General features: G+C 36.6%; 1 protein-coding gene across 1 annotated transcript in view; it reads left to right on the forward strand.

Moving 5' to 3' along the window:
* Window positions 1-21,911, forward strand: part of PDE10A (phosphodiesterase 10A) — a 286,932-nt gene that overhangs the window by 215,712 nt on the left and 49,309 nt on the right. Inside the window, exons 14-17 of the mRNA XM_011999635.1 lie at window positions 10,470-10,612; window positions 11,660-11,743; window positions 14,083-14,233; window positions 18,442-18,597. Coding sequence (XP_011855025.1) covers window positions 10,470-10,612; window positions 11,660-11,743; window positions 14,083-14,233; window positions 18,442-18,597 — 534 coding nt within the window. The remainder of the gene's footprint in view (window positions 1-10,469; window positions 10,613-11,659; window positions 11,744-14,082; window positions 14,234-18,441; window positions 18,598-21,911) is intronic.

Genomic DNA, 21,911 nt, shown 5'->3' on the forward strand with positions numbered 1-21,911 from the left:
ATTCTTGTTTCTAATACTGAACATGATAATGTAACAGCATATTTTATTGTGACCTTGTTTGATTAAGAGCCTATCTAAGAAGCAGGGCACATAGGCCATATTAACGCTTATTATGTCTTTATTTTTCTTTATTTCGTCTTTAGAAATATTTGAATACGCTCCTTTTATTGAATAAAGGAGAATGTCTCTGATTGGCAACATCTCTCATTTATTGAGCTAATAATGTACTTGGAAGTACTATCAACAGAAAACATCTTTTAAATCCGAGTGAATTAATTGACTCATTTATACTGTGATTTTAAAGAAACCATTTAATATGCCTCAGAAAAGCTAACAGAACAGTAATATCAGTTACATCTTTTGCCTAGAAAAATAAATATTTTAAAACAGATTAGCTCTGTGCATTTTGGACAGAAAGACATTTTAACATGAAAGGGGCATGAATTTTGCTATTAAATTTGCTATTAAAATGCAATTAGTTGGTTAAGGACAAATTTAATAAGTGGTTGAACCTTTATTCATTCCAGAATTCAACTACCAAGTATTGTGTATCTTTTTTATACCAGATGGTGGATATAAAGATGACTATGATAAGAACAACTCTTATTTTATATAAAGCTTTATTGTGTGACAGGCATTGTTCTAGACACTTTACATATGAAATCTCTTTTCATATGTTCTCACAACAATCCGATGAGTGTGGTTATTATTATCTCCATGTTTTATAAGAAAAAAAAGTGGATATATAAAGTTTAAATAACTTCCCCAAGGGCACATATCTAGTATGTGCTAGAGCCAGGGTATGAATGATTGCAGACTGGTCCCAGTGCTCACTACGTGTACTGCCTTCTCTCTGACATTGTTCTTCCCTAAGGTCCTAAGGTTGCTTACAGGGAAGACAATTATTAAGAAGTGTTTTTATGTTTTATATATAAAGTATGGACTGGGGTGCATTAGGGTTCTCCAGAGAAACAGAACCAACAGGATACATATATAAATGAATAGATACATGAGAGAGGACTTAGGAAGGAAATTGGTTCATATGATTATGGAAGCTAAAAAGTCCCCCAATAGGCCATCTGCAAGCTGGAGAACCAGGAAAGTCAGTTGCACAGCTCAGTCCAAGTCTGAAAGCCTCACAACCAGGGAAGCCGATAGTGAAACCCTGAGTCAGAGGCCAAAGGCTTGAGAAGCTGGGGTGCACCTGGTGCAAGTTAAACTCCAAAGACCAGAGATCCGGGAGATCTGATGTTCCAGAACAGGGTAGGTATCCCAGCTTTAGAACAGAAAGAGACTTTGCCTGTCCTTTGCCTTTCTGTTCTGTCTGGGTCCTCAGCCAGTTACCTGGTGCCCTACCGCATTGGGTAAGGGCAGATCTTCCCTACTCAGTGCCCTAATTCCAGTGCCAGTCTCCCAGAAACACCCTCACTGAAACACCCAGAAATAATGATCTACCTGCTGTCCAAGCATCCTCTAACCCAGTCAAGTTGATGCTTAGAATTAACCATCACAGAAGGTAAGGTTAATTTTGTTGGAAATGAGGGGGAAAAGTTCAGAAAAAAAAATTTCATAAAGTAATATAGATGGTAGAGCAAAGATAGGGTTAATAAAAGAGTTTGGAATCGATTCACAGAAAGTTTAACACTTGGGACATACTTCAAAGGAGAATTATGTAAATTAAATATTCAATTATAGATGATGAACTGAAGGTTGCCTTAAGAGTATTATATACTCCCAACAAAAGTTTTCTAAGAAAAATCAAAAATACATCTTATACCAATGCATTGAGTCACAAAGTTATCTCCTAAAATTCAACTATCTCCTGTTAGTAGTGTCATGATCACACACAGAAACACACACACACACACACACACACACATCCTTTTCCCTCATCTTGAATTTGAACACACTTAGATACTAATGAATAACAATTCTTAAACTGAATTTTTGGGGTTACATGAAAAGAAAAGTTTAATGCTTCTCCAAGTCTACAAGTTTATAGATAACTAATTTCAGCTGAGTTCAGTCTTTTTTTTTCTTCTTTTGGTTATAAGGCTATAAATTCATTAAAATTTGATTTGCTTCATTTATTTACCGGAAAATAGTAAGGAAGACCTTTAGTGTCTGCCCTAAGATGGAACTTGTCAACTTACAGAGGAGAGAAGTCAGCATTCCTGCATTAGGACACCAGTTGTTTTCCATATACTGGGGTGCATTTGGGCACACGGCTGGAGAGTCATTTTTCCAATGCCCCTACTTTCTCCTGAATTCAGCTGTCTCTTATTTCACAGGAACATAACACACACACACATTTTTTTAAAAATTTGTTCCCAGTGGTTTCAAATCCACAGAAACACATTAGAGAAAACCGTTGTCACCTTTGCAGTCCTCAGCATGAAAGAATTATCTCTGATGCCATAGACAGCAGGTGCTTGGGCCTGTCTTTTAGAAAGGGTTTTAAATACTTCCACCCACGATTAGGTCAAAGATAAAACTCTACTGAGAAAGAAACAGAAAGAAATCTTTGTGGTTTTTGTTTTGTTTTGGTTTGGTTTTGCATTTTGGGGCTGTGGTTTCCATAAACTAGAATAGTTGTACAACCATAGTAAGTCACATACCCAATGCCGTATTTTTGCAACAGTGTATTTTAAATCTCACATTAAGTGTTCTTCGTTAGCTCAGTTCGTAGAGGGTACTAATATCTATTGATCTTTCCATTCTTAGATTTTTTTTCATGTCGTCGTTTACTTGTTTACCTACTCCAATTTCTCTCAGATTATCTCCCTTGTGGGAGACCCTCATGCTCAGATATATGTAATGTGTTCCATGTGCCCCAGGCTTCCAGTGATCTGGGTCCAGGTTTTTGTTTCTGTTAAGTTTTTAGCTTGAAATTCCTGCAATATGTTAGTATAAATTCGGAAACGACAACGACATATGGTTCAGGCTTGATTTCCATATTCTCAATGGATGGAGACTATTTCTTTTCTACCCATAGCCCCAAGTAGAGACAAGGCTTCTTTTTTTCTTATGGAGTTCTCAGTTCAACTCCTCTCCTCTTGCAGCCACAGGCAAGTCTCATCCTGCGTGGACCTTCCCTTCACATCCGGGAGCCTCAAGCCACACCCTCTGATGGGTCTGTTATTTCTGTAGTCTGCTGCAGCACTGCCCTGTGCTATAAAATAAACAGCACAGCATTTCCTTTTTATTGATTAATCATAGTTGTACATATTTTGGGAGTAAGTAGAATAATTTGATACCTGTAACTGCGTTAATCATATCAACATGACTGAAGTATCTGACACCTCAGATATTTATATTTTCTTTGTTTTGGAACCATTATGAATCTTCTAGCTATTTTGAAATACACAATAAATTATTATGAACTGTAATTTTCCTAGTGTACTAGCAAACAGTAGAACTTACTCCTTTTATCCAACTGTGTTTTTGTACCCCTTAACCAACATTATGCACAATGGAACATTATTTAGCCATAAAAAGGAATGAAGTCGTGTAACTTGCAGCAGCATGCATGAAACTGAAGGTCATTAGGTTAAATAAAATTATCCAGGCACAAAAAGGCAAATATCACATGTCTGACTCACTTGTGGGAGCTGAAAAAGTGGATCTCATGGCAGTGTAGAGTAGAAGGGTGGTTACAGGTATCTTATTCAGTGTTCCCCATATGTATGTGGAGTATGTGTTTGATTTTAGGACTTGCTTTGAGAGTCAATTTAATTTGACTAATGATATCATTTAATGCTATTGAGAAATACATAGAAAATAGTTTAATAAGTATTTGTCAATTCGATTTTAAATGTAAATTAAATAGGGGAAAAGAGTACACAATTTATAACAGTAGGACAATTATTATGTCTCAAACGTTCCCAAAGTTAAACTACTTGAATCTTAAAGAATACCAGGTGGTGTGCAGTAAATGTTTAACAGCAACCTCTCTAAAAACAGAATGGTCCTGATTTGTGTGTCTCCCGGTGTCTCTGGTGTACATTCCCCCAGTATGGACAATTTCAAGCTACCCGTGGGCCATAATGAATGCAGAGTTGGGAAGAAATGTGCATAATTGGCTCTTGCAAGCCAGTTCAGTGCGCCCCTGCCACATAGAAAAGTAGACTGTCTTCTTGATTATCACCAAAATCAAACAAAAGAGCCAAATTGCGTGACAACACAGTGCTGATATCCGTCTAAGATAAGGTTGCTGACAGCACTGAGAGCTTCACAGTCACTGGCCAGTGCTTGTTCTTAGCCTTTCACCGTGTTATTCAATTGAACCTTACATTCTTGGCTAAGTACTATAATGTCCTTAGTCTACCGATGAGATCCTGGGGAACAGAGAATTAAATGATTTGCCTAAATGTATACAATTAGTAAATGATGGACAAGAGATTTGTTCCAAGTAGATGATTCCAGAGTTTAGATTTCTAAGAGTTGCCTGACCCTAAAGTGACTCTAGGTTTACTATGAACATTAATTAAGTATTAGGGTGCCTCATAGACACAGTCATTTCTAAGTGTAATGAGGGTTATTGTGTAAATAGGCCCCAAGAAAAACCTTCTAAATAATCACTAATTAAATATTTTTGTATGCCAGTTGAGTAGGAATGCCATTTTATAAAATGTGATTGGGTGTATGTTTAACGTATGGTAGACATGCTCTTACAGTCCTGTTTCCAGGTCATCTTTATCGTTTTGTTTTTTGAGCACATACACCTTTTCAATATCCTCGTGCCTAAGACTGATAGGCCATCAAAATATATTTCAGTTTTAGACAAATAGCAGTTCTTTCTGCTAGAATTCTCTTCTACTTGGACAGTGACTGCAAGATTATTTACGCAGTGTTATAGGCAAATAATTTATACAAAATGCACTGAAAAAGGCAACATAGTTTCCTACTTTCATCAGCAACTTGCATGAATATGATAAAATCATCTACTAATATTCCTAGATTATGTTATTTTCTACTATTCGTATTAAAGGTCATTTAGCAAATGGGAAGTAAATATAAAATTTTCTAAAACTAATTATTTCGTGCTGTGATTTTAATTAATTTTATCTTGTAATTAGTGTTATTTACCTACGCTGATTACAAATATAAAAATAAATGACTAAAAAATTTAAATTTTTATGTGTTTTCAATATATTGATATCAAAAACTGTAAAAATAATAGAAATAAAATTTATTCTAATTTTAGGTCATAAACATACAAAATGATAATAAAAGGAATAACTATCTTATAGGAGTTCTGTGAGACCTACATGAAATAATGCATGCGAAACACTTAGCATACTGCCTGGCATAAGTGCGCAATAGGATTAATGACTATAGTAGCAGTTACTTTACTGCCTAGTATAGTTACTCTTACTAACAGCTTTACCATAGAATTGCACTGAATTACAGATAATACCAATTTACAGTAAATAATGAGTAAATCCTATGGATTGTTCACTCTCCTACCAGAATCTACGCTATCTCTAAAGTGGAAAGCAAGTGAATTCCATTAAGGTATATGAGGAAAATGTGAAAACTTGGGTCTTGATATGTTTTTGAGTAAATGATATTAAAGAATGTTTTATTGATTATTAATACACGGACGGAGCTTTCAGAAAGTTCGTGCACTAGAAGGTCATGGCTTGTCCAGGAAGCAGAGTCTCCTCTCACAGGGCGGGCCTTGTGCAGCTAGGAAAAGGTGACAGCAGTGTCCAGCCTACGCTTCTAAACCTATCTACGCTCTTTCTCGACTTTACTAAGGAGGATTATTTTATCACCTGGAAAAAAAGTATCACAGTTATGAAGATGATTTCAAAATGTTCCTGCATTGTCGTTTGTGCTACCCACAGATTTGCTGTTTGCAGCAAAATACTTGGTATGGTTGTTCAGTTAATAAATTAGATACACATGCTTCTTTCACAAGAAGACAAAGACTGCAAATTTGCTAACTTCTTCTAATGACAAATGAAAGTATTTAGAAGATATATTCAGAAAAATAACATTTAATCTGAACCCTCAAGTTGCCAGTGACATTAACACTGCATGAGAAAATAATTGCTTTCCAAAGAAATTCACGCTATGAAGAGAGCCCTTTGAAAATAGATCTTTGCCAGTATTTTCACTATCATGTGACTTTGTTGCTGAAATTTATATGTCATGTATACAAATTGTGACATCTATACCCTTAAAAAGAGCAGAAACTTTTAAAATAGTTTCACTGAGGTTTATTGATACACAGTAATGTGCAAATGTTTAAAGTGTACAACTTAATATACACACACACACCCATGAAACCATCAATATAGTCAAGATAATAAATATAGCCTTGACCTGCAGAAGTTTCTGTGGGCCCCTTAGTAATCCCTTCCTTTTGACCCTCCCCATCTTCAGGTGACCATTGTTTTGCTTTCTGTCACTATAAATTACTTTGCATTTTCTAGAATTATTTTGTATAAAGGGAATTATATAATCTGTATTATTTGGCTTTTTTCACTTAACATAATTTTGTGATTCATCGGTGGTGGTGTGTACGTAAATAGTTAATTACTTTTTATTACTTAGTAGTTTATTGTATGGACATACCACAACTAATTTATTTAGTTGTTGATAGATACTTGAGTGATTTCCAGTTTTTGGCTATTACACTAAAGCTGCAGGAAACAGTTGGTCTGTGTACAAGCCTTTAAGTGACCGCAGATTTCGTTTCTCTTGGGTAAAGATTTATGTGTGCAGTGGTGGGTAACATGGGAGGGTTCTGTAACTGTTTAAGAGACTGCCAAACTGTTTATGAAAGTGATTGTACTCTTTTACATTCCCCAGATCATGGTATGTGTTCCAGTTCTTTCACATTTGTCATCTGCACACCATCTTTGGTGAAGTGTCTTCTCAAATCTTTTGTCCATCTTTTGTTTGTGGTTGTTTGTTTTCTGACTGATTTTTAGTAGCTCTTTATATATTCTAGATACAAGTCGTTTTCATTTATCAGATAGATTATTTATAAATATTTGCTTCCAGTCTTTGGCTTGTCTTTTCATTCTCTTAACAGTTTCTTTCTAAGAGCAAAAGTTTTAAACTCTGAAGAAGTCCAGTTGATAATTCAGCCTTTCATTATGGTGTTTAACATTGTATTGAAGAAATACTTGCCTAACCTAGGGTCATTAAGACATTTCTCCTCTGTTTTTTTTTTTTTTTTTCTAGAAGTTTTATAGTTTTAGGTTCTATAGTTAAGTGTATATTCATTTTGAGTAAATATTTGCCTATGGTACAAGGTAAGGGTCAAAGTTTTTATTTATTTATTTATTGCTTTTGGATATTTGGTTGTTGCAGCACCACTTGCTGAATCAACCAACCATCCTTTCCTTATGGCCTTACCTTTGCAGGTTGCTGAAAATCACCTGGCCGTGTGTGTGGTCCTATTTCTGTTTTTAGTTCCACTGATCTGTTTGTGCCCCTTGATGCCAGAACCACACTGCTTTAGTTACTATAACTTTATAATAAGAATTGGGTTTAGGCAATATAATTTCCTCACCTTCATTCTTTGTTTTCAGAGTTATTTTGGCTAATCTCGGTCCTTTGAATTTCCATATGAATTATAGAATCGGCTTTTAATTTCCTACAGAAAAGCCTACTGGGATTTTGATTGGATTGATATATGAGTAGTTCAGTTCAAAGGGTGGTGTGAAATCTCTAGCTCTGATTGTGGATTTATCTATTTGTCTATTTTATTTGCAGCTCTGTCATTGTTTGCTTCATATATACCAAAACTATCTTATTAGGTGTGTCGTACTTAGGGTTGTTACGTCCTTGTGATGACCTGACCCTTTTGTTATTTGAAATGATTTTCTTTATTCCTAGTAATAGTCTTTGTTCTGAACTCTACCTTGCCTGTTATTATTAATAAAGTCATTGTAACTTTCTTTTGACTGGTATTAAATAGTATATCTTTTTCATCATTTTAATTTTACTCTATGTCTTTATAGTTCAAGTAAAATTCTTGTCAGCAGTATATAGTTGGCCCATACTTTTTTATTCAATCTGACAGTCTTTGATTTCTAATTATGATGTGTAGACCATTCAGATTTTATGTTTGGTGTAAATCCACCATCTTGCTATTTGTTTTCTATGTGTTTTATCTGTTCTTTATTCCCCCTTTTTTTCTCTCTACCTTTAAAATTGAATTTTTAATGATTTTGTTTTACGAAGCAGGTTTTAACTGATACAAATCTCCACAAAGAGTTTTCATTGATTTTGAATGCTTTTTGATAATATATAAAAACGTAGCTGATTAGTTTGCAGGGTCAACTGATTGACATCAAGAAAAATGGAAATGCGTTTGAATTTCAACCAAACATATTAGTAGTTAGGAAACAAAAATATAAGTGTAATGTTTAAAAACAGCCAATACAACCTTTTTTTTTTTTTTTTTTGGAGAGAGAGAATCTCGCTCTATCGCCCAGGCTGAAGTGTAGTAGTGCAATCTCAGCTCACTGCAACCTCCACCTCTTGCCTTCCTGGTTCAAATGATTCTCGTGCCTCAACCTCCCAAGTAGCTAGGATTATAGGTGTGTGCCACCGTACCTGGCTAATTTTTTTGTGTTTGTAGTAGAGACAGGGTTTCGCCATGTTGGCCAGGCTAGTCTTGCTGCCTGCCTCTGCCTCCCGAAGTGCTGGGATTACAGGCGTTAGCCACAACCAATACAGCCTTTATTCCATTTGGATCGACATACTTCTTAAGGAATACCTTTCTTAAATAGTATAACTGAAAATCTAAATACCGAAATAAATTAAACTGAACCATCCCTTAAATCATTATCTCCAAAAGTATTACAGAAAGCATTTGATGATTAATAACATTTAAATATAGTACTTTCATTTAAAAATACCTAATTTTTTAGTAAGAACAAAGACTTACTTAGTAGGTAAAATATTTAAAAATATAGCCACTTAATTTTAATGTTTTTAGTTTCTATTTATAATATAAATAATACATGAGTACAGTTTGTGTGCATGTAATTACTGTGTATTCATTCATTGGGTTTGCATTGCCACCATTTGTTTACTGATAGGGTTTTCACAATCAAACATTTTAGTAACCTCTAGACCGAGAGGACTTTGAGATCGCCAAGAAGGAAGCTAAATATTTTTAAATGATGAAATAAAGAAAATATCTTCACTCTTGACCCATTTAGCTTCATTCTTTTTTTTTTTTTTCTTTTGAGACAGAGTTACACTGTTGTTACCCAGGCAAGAGTGCAGTGGCGCCATCTTGGCTCACTGCAGTCTCCACCTCCCAGGTTCAAGCGATTCTCCTGTCTCAGCCTCCCAAATAGCTGAGATACAGGCGTGCACCCAGCTGATTTTTGTATTTTTAGTAGAGACAGGGTTTTGCCATGTTGGCCAGGCTGGTCTTGAACTCCTGACCTCAGATGATTCACCCACCTGGGCCTCCAAAAGTGCTGGGATTACAGGGGTGAGTGATCTTGCCCAGCTTTCATTTGTATTTTTATGTAGACTGGATAGTCTGACCTACAGATGGTGAGCTAGCCTGTAGAAAATGTTACTTTAAAAATGCAAAATGTTACAAAAGCTACTCTAGCTTCTCACCACGTTTTCAGTATTAATTTGCTTCAGACAGTTCCTAATTAATCTCATCTATTCAATCATTCACAAGAGTAAATATTGACCCATTCCTTTGGCTCCACTGCATGTTTTTATTTTATCTCACATATTAATTTATAAGTATTTGTAAAACATTTGCAAACAGATACAGATACACAAGATTTCAACTTAATAGGATGGCAAAATGTACCTATCCATTTCCAATGTAATTACCAATTTATATACCTACTTTATGGACACAGTCTATGACTGACGAATGCAAACCTGTGTTACTCATGTGAGTTCATTGCTGGAACACCAATAACACCCCAAATTCAGTCCTCTTAAGAATAATAAAAGTATACAGTCAAGACTAAAAACCAGAGAAGGAAATGTTGTGATAAAACCCTCCCAAGGAAGTTGAATTTGATGCGCAGGTGAAATGTAGTAATTAAAGTTTTTGTTGTAATAGATTGAGAAGTACCTTAGATCTTATTGTGATCTTTAAAAATACTAATATTCATTTTCTGATAATAAAATGGATGTGTTTAATTTTTATTATTTAAAAATACAGAAATACAGAGCATTTTAAAGAAGACAAATGCCAAGTAACCTCATTACCAAGAGATGTCTGAGGAAAACTTTTAAAGCAGAGATACCATCTTTTTAAAAAAAAAAAAAAATTTCTTTTGAATCTGCAAAGTCATGTGTGCACATCCCTGTGCATATGGAAATATGGATAATAATAAATCTACTTTGGTTTTAATTCTAGTTCTGATTCTTTAATAGCAAATTCTGAACTTCAGTGACAAAACATTTTAAATATTATTTTAATTTTGGGGCTTTTTTTTTTTGGATTTGCCTTCTAGATGTATCATAGAATTCGCCACTCAGAGTGCATTTACCGGGTAACAATGGAAAAGCTGTCCTACCATAGCATTTGCACTGCAGAAGAGTGGCAAGGCCTCATGCAATTTACCCTTCCTGTGCGTCTCTGCAAAGAAATTGAATTGTAAGTATGTTGCTTTGTCAGTTTCTTCAGGAACGATTTTTAATTGAATTGAACTTAAAGTGAGACAGATTATAGAATTAGAGTCACAATTATTATACTCGTATTACATGTGGAGTTTCATGTGTTGCCATTTTCTCCTTCCAAAGTGATTCCAGATAGTATGAGAGGATTTGGAAATAAAGGCCAGATCTCATTACCTTAAAAAAGAAAATCTGAACTCAGTTTTGAAATGAGTTAACCGAAATGTTAGCATTTCTCATTAGTCTGTTGCATACTTTATACCATTTAATATTTGACACTCAAAATGGCATTTAACATAAGATATCAAAAAGTTCTCATTTCCCTATAAATTTAAACTTCCAAATTAAGTTCAAGAATTTTGTCATAGTTTGACTTTCATACTTTATTTTTTAATCCTATGTTAAGATACTAAGTTACTAGAAGCTGTTTGTATGTTCATTGTAAGTGTAAGCCAACAGTGTCTACATAGGAAACCTTCAGAAGTGACTTAGAGCTACTATTTGCCTTACAGTTGAAATTATAGTATATATTATACCATACCGTTAATTCAAGTCTAATGTTGGTAACTAAATTAGCAAATGAAAAATAGGTAATAACTTTGGTGTTTATATTAGTGAAATTGTTATCACAGTTAAAATAGGAGATGAAACCATTTCAACTCCAAAAATACTTCTGAAAAGGCTTTTCCCCCCTTTTCTATGATTGTATATGTATCTAATATTTGTAATACACCTTTTTGTTCTTTTAATTTCTCTGATAACAAATGAAGCATCATTTTAAACAGATTAATAGAAAATGAATCAATAACTTGGATATTGGACTAGATTTCTAAGGGAATAAATATGTGGAATTTATTCCTAAAAATCTTTCAGTACCAGAGAGATGTGGCTGAGAAGGCAGAAAAAGGGATGGCTGAGCTCCCAGTGTCTTTTTAGCTCCTTGGTACAAAAAAGTTAAATGATTTTCTTTACTTATTATGTTTATTGTAATTACCTTTAGTGATAAACTGCCCTTTTAACATTTCAGATTCCACTTTGACATTGGTCCTTTTGAAAACATGTGGCCTGGAATTTTTGTCTACATGGTTCATCGGTCCTGTGGGACATCCTGGTATGAATGACTTTAAAATTTACTGTTTGAAATATTGGGTGACATAACCTCTTCCTCCTTCTACATATATGCCTCACCACCATCTTTGTTTGAAATTATTTTAAAATATTGCATATATAAATTACTTTTTTCTAAATATTCAAATAAAAAAGGGCTGAGATTATTGTACAAACACGCAGCCTTTTCAGTTTTCTGCTGGGGCTCTAGCAACGTGGTTGTAGCCTGGTTAAAAAACAAATCCAAAAAGCTTTCATAAAAACAGAGGCTAGAATTTCATTTGGCGGTGTAACTGAAAGAGACAGGGGTTACTACTGACCAGAATGTTTATGCAGCCAGCAAACATATGAAAAAAAGCTCATCGTCACTGGTCATTAGGGAAACACAAATCAAAACCACAATGAGATACCATCTTATGACAGTTAGAATGGCGATCATTAAAAGGTCGTGAAACAACAGATGCTGGAGAGGATGTGGAGAAATAGGAACACTTTTGTGCTGTTGGTGGGAGTGTAAATTAGTTCAACCATTGTGGAAGACAGTATAGTGATTCCTCCAGGATCTAGAACTAGAAATACCATTTGACCCAGCAATCCCATTACTGGGTTTATACCCGAAGGATAATAAATCATTCTACTGTAAAGACACATGCACATGTATGTTTATTGCGGCACTGTTCACACTAGCAAAGACTTGGAACCAACCCAAATGCCCATCAATGATAGACTGGATTAAGAAAATACGGCACATATACACCATGGAAACTATGCAAACATAAAAGGATGAGTTCATGTCCTTTCATGGATGAAGCTGGAAACCATCATTCTCAGCAAACTAACACAGAAACAGAAAACCAGACACTGCATGTTCTCACTCATAAGTGGGAGTTGAACAATGAGAGCACATGGACACAGGGAGAGGAACATCACATACCAGGGCCTGTCAGGGGGTCAGGGGCTAAGGGAGAGATAGCATTAGGAGAAATACCTAATGTGGATGAAGGGTTGATGGGTGCAGCAAGCCATCATGGCACATGTGTACCTATGTAACAAACCTGCACGTTCTGCACATGTACCCTGGAACTTAAAGTATAATAAAAATTTAAAAAATGTTTAGAATACCACGTGTAAATAGCATCAACTTTCAACCTGCCATCATGTATCTATTAGAATAGATCAAAAAGTAACATGTCTTCTTATTCAAAGTGTGGTACTTTGTCAGTAATTTAATTATGGCACCATTTCATTGCAAATCTTTTCCCCACCCAATTTGGCTGTCCTAGAGGCCTTTCCTGACTTTATATCTGATCCTTTACAGTGTAAACATGCAATGTTAAAATGCAAGGAATTGTTTTCTTTTGCTCTTTTTTACTCATTTAGGAATTAAATGTCTTATAGAACCTCTTAGTTTCTCTAGAACTTAATTGTCATTCCTCTTGAAGTCTGTGTCTTTCCTATCTGTGACTTTTTGTAAATTAGTGTTTCAAAAGGATGCACGTAGGATACCTAACTCCAGTTAATTCTCAGAATGCAGTTGAGAGTTTGACCAGTTGGAATTCTTAAAATGCCATACCTTATACTTCAAATACATTTGAAAATTTTCAGTGGAGAAAAACACAGGTTACATATTTTTTTAAGTTTTTATGAATTCTCGACCTCCTTGGTATTTCAGAAAGCCTTGTATTATATATGCTTTTGTTTTAAGCTGTCTCAAGTCTATTTTGAGAGTTTAGAGAGTCTTAAATACATATAAGTACATAATAATATAAACACATAGTATAACAATATGTGTAATAAAATATACATTATTTTATATACTATGTAAGTATTTGGATATGTTCATTTGGGACTTAACAATTTTAGTATATAATAAAACAATACTTTGGAATTGCTTCGATAAGTCTCATGATACACATATTTGCCGTTTGTAAGTCTGAAGATTCTTTTTGGCAAATATTAGCTCAAAATACCTGTTAGCAAGATGGTGCTGGGTTGTTGTCCTTTAAGCACTGTGGGGTTTAGGAAATGAACATATAACTAAAGAAAATCATGAGGGCTGGTGACAGGTGACTGTGTACGAATGCTGATATTTTCTCGCCGGTGGGACAGTTACTATATCACAACAGATACCATAAAAGAGTCTTTATTCTCTTCTTTTTTGGCTAGAGAACTGGAAAGGAACTGGTGAATGAGTTTCCAGTGCTTATGGATTCAGTCAGGGTGGAAATCTTTAGAGTTGCAAATGTGTAAGATACAGACATATGTGTACCTAAACTAGGGGGTTCTCCTGCAACCTAGTGATTCTCTACTGGTTTTGGTCATAACAGTTTCTTTTCCATGCAGCTTTGAGCTCGAAAAGTTGTGTCGTTTTATTATGTCTGTGAAGAAGAACTATCGGCGGGTTCCTTATCACAACTGGAAGCATGCGGTCACTGTAGCACACTGCATGTACGCCATACTTCAGAACAACCACGCGCTTTTCACAGACCTGGAGGTGGGTATGCACTCTTCACCGCTGTTTCTCGTAACCTCAGTGGATTTAATACTGTGTATCGGGAGCACATTAATGACATGGATTTGTGACATGTTATTCCAAGACAAATTTTGGCTTACTAAATCAAGGGCATCCCGTTTTTAGATTCCTATACCCGAGCATTTAGCATATTATTTTTTATAAGAAATGTAGATAAAAGAAATTTTAACCTCATCAAAATATCCCCCAAGGAATCAATAATTTTGTAGCCTTCTGTATTAAAGCCTTCTCTATTAAAGCCTCCTCTGTTAAAGCTTAAATGTTCTAAAGGGATATAAACAGTGAATTTTATTCATTGCTTATATGCCCTGGATAATGTAGATGTATCCTGTCTATTTGAGAACCTAGAGCATTAAATACTGTGAAGACAGAAATGATTTTGACCTCCTCTAGCATGAGGAAACAAAGGATCTGAAATGTTTAATTAATTTGCCCAACTTTAAATACCCAGAGTTGGTGACATATCCAAAGCTTTCAGAATCTCAGAGTTAGAATTGGAGATGGCCACTTCCATTCGTCAACCATAGTCACAGTCCCTTACTTGAAAGCCAGGCTTAGCGCTTAGTGATTCGTGGCCACAAAGGATGCTGATTCTACATCTGGACAATCCCGACTTTGAAGGATATCCCTGCCTCTGACCACACTGATCCTGGGAGTGTCTGCTCACACCTTAGATGGAGTCCTCCTTTCTCTCCTCTGTAAAACTAGTCTCATCTTTTAGGGGACCTATGACTGTCCAGAGAAAGGAGCTGTTATCTTTGTGATACATAAATTGTGCTTTTCTCAAATTCACATTTAAACTAGAATCCAGTGCTTGTGAAGGTCCATCCTATCCTTTTCCATCCTATTGGACCAAATTCACAATCTGTGTGGAAAACTCGAAAGATGCATTCTAGGAAAAAAAAAAAAAAAAATAGTAGCATTTTAAAGAAAGAATAAAAAATTATCCTCTAGTTTTTGTTACTTTTTCAAAACAATCATTAGTTCAAGTGGAGTTTAACCTCATCAGTAATTTATTATTTATTACCTCCGCCCAAAAGATCCAGATGAAATCGGTCCTTTTTTCCTGTTTGTCGTAACAAAGTCCTTTTCTATTGAACCCCATATTGTTGAGACTTTGAGCATTTTCTCCATTCTATTCCTTTTAAGAAAGCAATTTCATTGTCTTGTTTTGCCATTTTGCCACACCTTATGAGTTTAAGAACTATAGAAATTATACTGTCAAATTGCATTGCAATTTATATTCAAAAAGTTGAAAATTTAACGGTAAGTGAGAAAAACTTTGTTGATGCATATTGACTCTCATTTAAGTTCCTAATTCATTTCTGGAATTATATCATTACATTTTCCCAAAACATCAGATCGTTTTGGCTGAAAAATAATCCCCAAATGACATATGTAAATATTTAAAACATATTTTATAAAGAAGAAATTTAACCTCTAAGAGAACTATTAGAAGTTATCGTTTGATCTTGTTAAAGGGAAATGCTTAAGAAGGGTGATTTATACATTATTTTCAGATGTATGATTCTGGCACACCTTTAATAAAACTACTGAAGGTCACATCAATTTTTAAAGTGAGTTTATAAACTAGAAAGATGATAACTTTTATGTATTGTGCAAGATTGTAAAACTCTTGAGATTTCTTATCAGGTACATCATGATGACACAGCAGCATAAAACATGGAAACCACCCCAAAACAAAATGATATTAACAACATAATTAATTCAGTTATCTTAAGAATGCCAGGCAAGTATGATTGTTAACGTGATACTTCATGGGGTTAGGGGTTGCTGGTGAGATTTCCCTTCCAAGTATGTTGCGGGAAAAACCAGTCCTGCATTATCAGGATAAAGAAGCAGGCATATCGCTAAAAATGCGCCCGTGAGGACTTCTGCCGACTCCCATCCCAGCACCCCCATCTGTCCGCATCTGCCCTCAGCAGGCTCTGCCTTGCACACTTCTCTTAAACCTTCACACTCCTCTCCAGCACTGACCCTTCTGCTTTGTCATATCTGTCGCCACCACCTCTTTGAGAGCACTGCCTACCAGTGCTTCCCTCTCTTCTCTCTCCTCCGTTATCATGCTCTCACCCCTCTTTTCTGGATCATTGCCATCTGCATGGACGCATGCAGTTTTTACTTCCCTCTTAGAATATGCTCTGATCTGCCACTCTCCTCAGCTCCCTCCCTGTTACTTAGCTCTTCTTTGCAGTAAACCCCTTGTAAGTGTTACCCTACTGGCTCTTTCAAAATCCTCTCCTCGCATTCTTTCTGCAAACAACTTTGATCAAGCTTCTGAACTTAACACCCCGGAAAATGCCCTGCTCCAGGTCACCAGTGACCTGCACCCGGCAAGATCCGAGGGTCAGTCCTCAGTGTCTTCACTTGAATCCCGGGACATTCGGCACTCGGTTTTCCTGCTAATGCACCAGCTGTTCCTTCCTTGGGATTTTTTGTTTGTTTGTTTTTGTTTTGTTGTTGTTGTTTTTTTTCTTAATCCTTCTCTTTCCTCAGACTTAGACCATGCAGGCTGTTCCCTCTTTACAGGTATAATTTGTCTTTCAAAATAAAATTCTGATTGTGATTGTTATTAATACATTGAGTCTCTTAATATTCTTTAAACACTTCAATCTTTTCAAGCAGTGTTTGGCATAACCTGCATTCCACTCACAATCCCTTCACGAGAGAATAGAAACCGTCATATGAAATTTGTTATAATAGGTTTTAACCTCTAGAGTTCTGATTCTTTCTTCCCTTCAATTTTTATCAAGTATTTAATTGCCCACTGGATGATTTATTTTAGAATTGGTAGTACTTGAGAGCTTAGACCTTGACCCTCCTCCGACCTCAAACTACAACCTTGGTGAGCTCAGCCAATCATGTGGCCTTAAATGCCACATGAGCACTTTCTGTAGCAAAGACCTATCTCCAGGCCTTGAGGCTTCAGTAGCTGCTACCTGTCAAAACAAAATCTCCGCTTGTCAAATCTCCTCTTGACTATCAAGTAGACTCCTCGCCTCAGTCTAAATGTGAACTCCTGACCTCTCTCCTCAAACCCATTCCACCTGTACTTCTCCCATATCAGTTGATGCTGATCATTACAGCTTCTAAGACCAAAACATTTGAGGTCATACTTGACCCCTTATCACCTCCTTTCTTTTCACACTGTGACAGTCAAAAAATCCTGTTGGTTCTGCCTGCAAAACACATCCAGACTTTAATCACCCCTTAGAAGCTTTCATTGTTGTTATCCTGGTCTAAAGCTCTATTATATTTTGCCTCAGTTACTTTAGAAACCTCCTCACTGATCTCTCATACTTCTGGAGTCTGTTTTCAACACAGTTGCCAGAATAATCTTGTAAACATAGAACCAAAATGATAACACTGCCCTGCTAAAAAATCGCTGTGGTAGTAGTTCCCCCGATGACCGAGAATATAAGCCTTTTATGTTGACTGCCTCCCCTGCCCTTGACCCCACTGGCCACCTTCCTGATCCTCCAAGTCTCAGGGCACACTCACCTCCAAGTTTATGTTGTCACTGCTCCCCTGCGCTGTGTGCTCCTCTCCCACACTCACTTGCCTCTCTCCTTCCTCTCTTTCAGGTCTCTCCTCACACCTGGCCTTTTTATGAGGCGTGCCTGCCTAGTTTATTTTGTACTCAGCCTGACTTTCTTTAATTTCCATTAGTCTGCTCTGCCTTTTTTTCCTATATATTTGCCATTTTTACATGCGATATGATTTACCTGTTATATTTATTGTTTATAATAACAATAGCATTGTTAGATAACATCGAATAGATTTTGCTGAAACTGGCCTTTCTTTCCTTGTGCAGATTTGCTTTATCTGTAATTTTTTGGAGCATTTGCTTTATACCTTTACGTTGAAACCTCCTGCACCTTTTCCTAGAGTTGAGAGAGAAACTCAAAAATAATTTGACGCTCGTTCATAAGCAGAGAAACAAAGAAAGGGGCTACAAATGAGTTAGATTATCTGGAATTTCAAAGATTCCTAAGGATTTGCTCTATTTGTGTAGGATTCTTTATGCCAGAATGCTATGTTTGTGCTATATTAATGCCAGAAAGTAATGTGACATGAATGTAAGCGGTAAGTCTGCTCATGTGTGTTTCTCTGTTTTGAACATCTCTGCATCATGTTGTTTTTTAAAGCGCAAAGGACTGCTGATTGCGTGTCTGTGTCATGACCTAGACCACAGAGGCTTCAGTAACACCTACCTGCAGAAGTTCGACCACCCTCTAGCAGCTCTCTACTCCACTTCCACCATGGAGCAGCACCACTTCTCCCAGACCGTGTCCATCCTCCAGGTGAGTCACCGCACACTGTCTCCCGCTTAGTCTCAAGGGCTGCCTGGGAGATAGTGGTACTTCATAGGTGGAAAAGGAAGATCATTATGGCTTCCTTAAAAGCAACAGCTATGTTTTATTGTAGAATGTTATATTTATAGTCATCATTAAATAATAGTGTTTTTTGCATAAAGAGTCCTTTACGAAGAATTTGAATATACGTATTTTGCACTCACATTTGTTTTTTAAATATTATATCAATAAGTACATGTAACCTTAAAGCGTTACTTATTTTATGTAATTTAAATCAATTAATTCTATAGATTATCATATTCTTGAACCGGAACGTATTGAACAGTAAATCTTAAAAGTTAGGGAAATATAAGGTTTTAAGGGCATTGTAGCTTTTTTTTTTTTTAGATTGTGTGTTTTGTTTATTTATTTTATTACCTTTAAGATGTTCTTGGTAATTGATGTAGACAATCACAGATATCACTTCAACATGGGATATATGCGCTCCTTCTTTCTTAAATGATTTTTCTCAAACTCACCTTACCAAGGTAGCCATTACATCATAATGATTTGATTCCTATCACAAACAATTTTTAAAAATATAATCTGTGTTCAGCTTAAGTATAGTGGGCCCTACATTTTCCCCTCACTGTCAGCACCTCTAAGTAGGAAGAGAAATCCTTGTTACGTCTTCCAATCATGAGTCTAAGGGAAAGGATTTTGAGTTTTGAGGATGTCATAGCAAAATGCCAACAGTGACTCTGCCAGTAACTGGCCATAGGCAAGTTGCGAAGCAGAAAAGCTTTTGCCACTTGGTGCAGTTTTTCTCTGTTGAATAAACCAGGCCTCCTCTAAATGCCAGGATTTTGTTTTCTCCCCTCAGTTTCCCAAAGGCTTCTCTTAGTGCCTCCTCATTTGACTTAACTGTCCGTGTGATTGGTAGTGCTGCATGCTCAGTCCTTTCTAAAACCCAGCAAAACTGACCTTCCAGGTCTCATGTCCTCAGTCCCACGAAGGTCAATGGTCACCTTACTCGATTCTGGGTGCTCTTCGAATTACCTGCTGGGGAGAAGTGAAAAGTATTTCAGATATGGAGCTATCTTAGTCATTTTCAAGCCATCCCCAGTAGGCAGCTGATGTTAAGCTTGCTCGTGGGCCAGTTGACTCCTGAAAGCAACGTGTAGTCATCATTCCTGTCATTTGCTTGACACCAGCTCTTTCCTTTTTAAATGACATATGTTTACATAGATATGTCCATGCATAAAACAAGGATACATAGAAATGTAAGCAGGATAAAAGGCATGTGTGTATATGTATGTGTACATATATTTATACATATATGTAAAACATGCTTTCTGTAAATGGATGAACATTCTAAAACTTCATGACAGCTGATGTCTACTTTGACCTCACTCATCAATGGAGACTCTTTATTTGTCTAAGATGAATAAACGCCAGAAACAACATCAGGGCGACTTCACTTAGAAATAATTAGGAGTCACTGAATTAGCATCCCATGTCCTAAATGAATTCATGCATTTGACAGTACAACATTGCTACCAGTTTAATCACAGCTAAATTTCAATAGCCAGTATAGAGTTTCTTTAGAAAGCCTGTATTAAATATAATAGGATTAGTTATGAAGGAGACCAGATTTGCGAAGTTTATTGCCACTGAGTAGAATAAAAAATAAACCTTGTAATATAGCAGTCACATCAAGGCGGGTGGGGATGGGGAGGCTCCAGGTCCACCTAAGCCCTGGGAAGACTTGGCCCAGTTGCTGACATCAAAAAATGGATGTTTAGGGTGGTTTGCCTCCAGTTTGGCAAACCCTCAGCGATGTGGCGATTTCAGATGACTTAAGGCAGTGTTCCTAAAAAAGATGAGAACTACTAACGGGAACTCATGGCAGTAAGTTAAGTTCAGACAGGTAAGCTGTTGGCATTCAAAAAGGAGTGGGAGAATAGATTCAGATACTAGAGCTGGAATTTCAGTCATTGGTGGAGTAATAATAACGGCAAATTTGTTCTCCTAGTTAGAGAAGATAAGGTACTAGATACACCACAAAAACAGAAGCTGGGAATAAGAACTCGGGATTGCTGCAAATTAAGATGAAAAGCACTACCAGTTTGAAAACAAATTTATGTATTCGATTGACCAAATCCCTTCAATTTGAGCTATGCCCAGAGAGAAATGATATTGAAGCCATAAACAGACAGCCCAATCTACATGAGCAGGAATATTCAGGAAAGAGTGTCTTCTTCTTCTGAAAATTTCTGTGCTCTTGGCTGATTTTGCAGTAATCCTCATGATACTTCTCTGAGTGTTTTTTTTTTTTTTTCAGATTCATCTAACTTGTCTCTGAAATTCAATTTAATAACAAACAGATTTATTGAGCACCTTCTATTTGCCAACACATGTTTTAAGCACTGGGGATATAGTGATAAATAGAACAACCACAAATCCTTGTCCTCTGGAACTCACAGTCTAGAGTGAGGAAGGCCTGAGTTCCCTGACTTCGGCCCTCACGTTGTTCTTCTCATTGGCCCACCACCTGGCACACCCGTGACTCTAACTGACAGTGGTATCCTGAGGACTCTCAGACCCGTGTGATTCTGCCTAGTGCTCAATAGGACTTCTGCCCAAGCACCTGAACCCTGTATTCCGTATGGCCCGAATTGTGCTTTGGTATTACACTTTAGGTGCCTTTTGTATTTTGTATCTCTGTGGTGGCAACCTCATTGACCCAGGAAAGCAGGCTGATGACCTTAGAGTCCCCATTTTTCCCTTCTTTAGCCTTATCTGCCCATCCCTCCATCCTGTTACCACCAAGTGCTGCTGATTTTATGTTTCATCAAAAGACACCTACAAGCTTGACTAATTAAGATGCTATCCTTGGGTAACAGTTAAAAATTCCAACTTCCAGTCATTAAAATAGAACATTATGTAGTTTCATGATATGAATGCCTGTGATACTTCTGTTTATCCACAAGAGACTTTTCCCATTGCTCTCTTGATCTGCATTGCCACACAGATGATTGTGAGCATGGCACTGCCCATCCTCGGGTCACACAGACGGATACAACATAAGCAATTTTGTGTATGATGGTTGGAAATAGTTCCCCATCAGGCATCTTCACAGGTGTGTGTTGCATATGTGGCTGCTTATTGTAGTTTTGCCGACCTGAGTGCCAGCTTTCAGTATGGCTGCCAGTGGTATCTACTGGATAAGCAGGGCATTCAGGAGAATACTGCTAGCTAACACAGTGACAACAGCAAGCAAGGAGAATATTACAATAGATTTGAAAAAGCTATCCTTCAAT

Source organism: Mandrillus leucophaeus, unplaced genomic scaffold (genome assembly GCF_000951045.1).
Source record: "Mandrillus leucophaeus isolate KB7577 unplaced genomic scaffold, Mleu.le_1.0 Scaffold6, whole genome shotgun sequence".
Lineage (NCBI taxonomy): Eukaryota > Metazoa > Chordata > Mammalia > Primates > Cercopithecidae > Mandrillus > Mandrillus leucophaeus.